General features: G+C 36.4%; 1 protein-coding gene across 2 annotated transcripts; it reads left to right on the forward strand.

Moving 5' to 3' along the window:
• The first annotated feature begins 782 nt into the window (after positions 1 to 782).
• Positions 783 to 2,949, forward strand: LOC117932600 (beta-amyrin 28-monooxygenase-like). Of its 2 annotated transcripts, XM_034853874.1 has the most exons (4): positions 1,175 to 1,238; positions 1,381 to 1,683; positions 2,304 to 2,491; positions 2,571 to 2,949. In XM_034853874.1, the coding sequence occupies exons 2-4, from the start codon at positions 1,467 to 1,469 to the stop codon at positions 2,877 to 2,879; spliced, it is 714 nt and encodes a 237-aa protein (XP_034709765.1). In that variant the 5' UTR covers positions 1,175 to 1,238; positions 1,381 to 1,466; the 3' UTR covers positions 2,880 to 2,949. The 2 variants fall into 2 exon arrangements, with proteins under 2 accessions (XP_034709764.1, XP_034709765.1); XM_034853873.1 differs by having other exon boundaries at positions 783 to 1,683.
• The last annotated feature ends 302 nt before the right edge of the window (positions 2,950 to 3,251 follow it).

Raw genomic sequence — 3,251 nt, forward strand, 5'->3', positions numbered from 1 at the left:
CTGCCTTGGTAATGACAAAGGACAGGGATAAGATACTCAACGCATTAATTTCATTGAGGGCGGCCCCTTCCCCTGAGTGCTTTAGGATAATCATTTCGTCACCACTTGCATTGCACCAACGTCTCTCAACTCAGGCAGCCAAACATTTTTTTTTTTAAATGCAGCCCGAACATTTTTTATTCCAGACTCTCCTTTCTAGGCGGTCGTTTTTTATACAGTGAGGAGCCATATCATATGGCATCACAAGTAATTTTTAGGGTTTTTAAAATATTAAATACTAATTGAAAAAAAAAAAAAAAAACTTTTTTCTACCTTTGTGTTTAGGGTTTTCTTAGAGATTTTTTTTAAAATTTTTTCTAAAGTGTTTTCCAAGTTTAATCAAATACTTCAGTTTTTTTTTTTTTTTTTTTTTGAAAAACATTTTTTTTTAAACTTAGAAATAGTGTTTTCTAAATTAACTGTCAATTAGACTCTTGCTCTTAATTAAGTTTGGGACAATGATCGTGATTTAGTCATACGTATCCACACTTGATATTAAGAGTTGATTTTCCTTCAATGAAATGGGACCAACCTATTGGGCTTTCTAAATAAACGTAAGTATTAAATGGTTGTTGAAAGACATATTTGGAGCCCCTCCACTTGCCTACATATACCTCAGAAGTTGGCTTTTGGTTTTCCATCTTCAACCTCTCCTTGTGCCCATCTTTTATCATTGAATAACAGACATGGATCTCTTCTTTTCATATCTACTTTACCTTATACTCTTCTCCATATCACTTTCAGTAGTCTTCCTTATTACTTATAGGCACAAATCCTCCAATCCAAACCTTCCCCCTGGTAAAATGGGATGGCCAATCATAGGAGAAACTTTGGACTTTGCCTTGGCGTGTCAAGGGGGGAATCCAGGGAGATTCGTGAACGATAGAATGAACAAGTACTCCCCTCAAGTGTTCAAGACCTCCTTATTGGAAGCGAACATGGCTGTGATGTGCGGCGCTTCGGGGAACAAGTTTCTCTTCTCCAACGAGGACAAACTTGTAGTCTCATGGTGGCAGCGTTCAATGAAGAAGATTTTGTGCTTCCCATCTGTTTTCAACGAAATTTTAACCAGAGATAAGTTCAGACCCCCTACCTTACTTCCTGAATTTCTCAAGCCAGAAGCTCTGCAACACTACATAGCCACCATGGATTCGATGGCAAGCGAACACATCGAGTTGAATTGGTCTCCTAATAGAGAGGTAAAGGTTTTTCCGCTTGCAAAGAAGTACAGCTTCGCGTTGGCTTTCCGGCTGTTTATGAGCATTGTAGATCCTGAGTATGTTGAGATGATTTCTCATCCCTTCCAGCTTTTGACAGAAGGGTTCCTTTCTGTGCCTATAGATATTCCTGGGACGACATTCAACCGTGCTCTCAAAGCCAGCAAATTCATTCACAATGAGCTTCTAGCAATCATCAGAAAGCGAAAAATGGAGTTAGAGCAGAAGGGAGACTCTGCTACTAGAGACCTATTGTCTCACATGCTCTTTGCGTCAGATGAAAATGGTAATGTTAAGAGTGAAATGGAGATCAGTACTCATGTTATTTGCCTGCTTCTTGCTACCCATCACACCACAAGTTCTGTTATCACATTCATCCTCAAGTACCTGGCCGAGTTCCCTGATGTCTATAGCAAAGTCTTAAAAGGTAAAACAGCTTTGTCTCCTTTCTCTCCAATCCATTTCAAGCTTACATGCATACATTTAGATTGACTTTGGTGGTGTTTTTATTCAAATTGCTTTTAGTAAAAATGTTTCTTTTTAAGAAGAATCATCGTATAACAAACATTTCAAGTAATTTTTTCAACTTTTTAAAAGTGCTTTCTAAAATTTTTTTAACACCTATAAAAAGGCTTTTCATGCAAGAAGTATTATTTAAAACATTGAGGCTTTTCATACAAGAAGTATTATTTTAAAACATTGTTAAATCGGCTCTTACTAACTATTGCTATTTTTTAACAAACAAAACAAAAGCAGTTGAATATTTTCCCATAACTTATATCTTATTCAAGTGTATACTAACTCATGATATATTAACATCTTTATCATTATCCCTAAGCAACAAACTACCTACTCTTTGTCATTTATCAATTTTTTGAAGTGTTTGTCTTTTCCTTTGTCTTGACCTTGATCATGGGGTAGGTGAAAGGATTCGTTGACCAAAAACTTTAAAAATTTGAAGGTAGTTTTTCTCCCTTATGTTTCTCCGACTATTGTGATGGGGTTGTTAACGGATCAAATTTAAAATTGATTTCTTTTATTCAATAGAGCAAATGGAGATTGCAAAGAGCAAAGGCCCAGCAGAGTTTCTGAAGTGGGATGACATTCAAAAGATGAAATATACTTGGAATGTGGCAAATGAAACAATGAGGCTAACCCCACCTGTGCAAGGAACTTTTAGGGAAGCCATCACTGACTTCACTTATGCAGGTTTTACAATTCCAAAGGGATGGAAGGTATGCCATGAAATGTTGTTTTGTAAAATCAAATTGTGTTATATAGTCATGAAACTTACTGAAAAATTTTGTCCTGCAGATGCATTGGAATGTAAATACAACACATAGAGATCCCAAGTATTTTCCCGACCCCGAGAAGTTCGATCCCTCAAGGTTTGAAGGAAAAGGGCCTCAACCATTCACTTTTGTGCCTTTTGGGGGAGGGCCTCGGATGTGCCCCGGAAGGGAATATGCTCGAGCTCAAGTACTTGCATTCATACATAATGTGGTGACAAGATTCAAATGGGAGAAAGTAGATCCCAGTGAAAAGGTTGCATATAATCCATCACCCATTCCATCCAAGGGCTTCCCAATTCGCCTCCAGCCTCTACAAAATGGATTTATTTAAGATTTGGTTACTTAAGAAGCTATATTTGTGGTGCATTTGAATGTTTCAATAAGATGGCTGTATGCATAAATTTCAGTTCCTGCAAAATAAAGTGAACAGCTAAAATAGCAAAAAAAAAAAAAAAAAAATTAATTGTATTAATTCCAACAATCAACAAAAGAACGTGCAATCTTTTATGATTCACAGGAAGAATATTTTTCGTTTGATCCTTCACTATTTATAATAAAAATGAGAAAAGATGACGCCTTCTTATAATAAAAATAATGCCCCTTTTTCCAAGCCCCAACAAATCAAGCATTCTTATAACCATTTGTTGTAATATAAATCTCTCTCTTGATTTCAATCCAACGGCAATGGAATCAAAAGTTTACT

The sequence above is a fragment of the Vitis riparia genome, chromosome 15 (genome assembly GCF_004353265.1).
Source record: "Vitis riparia cultivar Riparia Gloire de Montpellier isolate 1030 chromosome 15, EGFV_Vit.rip_1.0, whole genome shotgun sequence".
Taxonomy (NCBI): domain Eukaryota; kingdom Viridiplantae; phylum Streptophyta; class Magnoliopsida; order Vitales; family Vitaceae; genus Vitis; species Vitis riparia.

Coding starts and splice junctions, on each gene's coding strand:
- LOC117932600 (XM_034853873.1), top strand. CDS start 843: ATGGGATGGCCAATCATAGGAGAAACTTTGGACTTTGCCTTGGCGTGT. Junction 1,684..2,303: donor CTATAGCAAAGTCTTAAAAG/GTAAAACAGCTT, acceptor TTTATTCAATAG/AGCAAATGGAGATTGCAAAG. Junction 2,492..2,570: donor CAATTCCAAAGGGATGGAAG/GTATGCCATGAA, acceptor TTTGTCCTGCAG/ATGCATTGGAATGTAAATAC.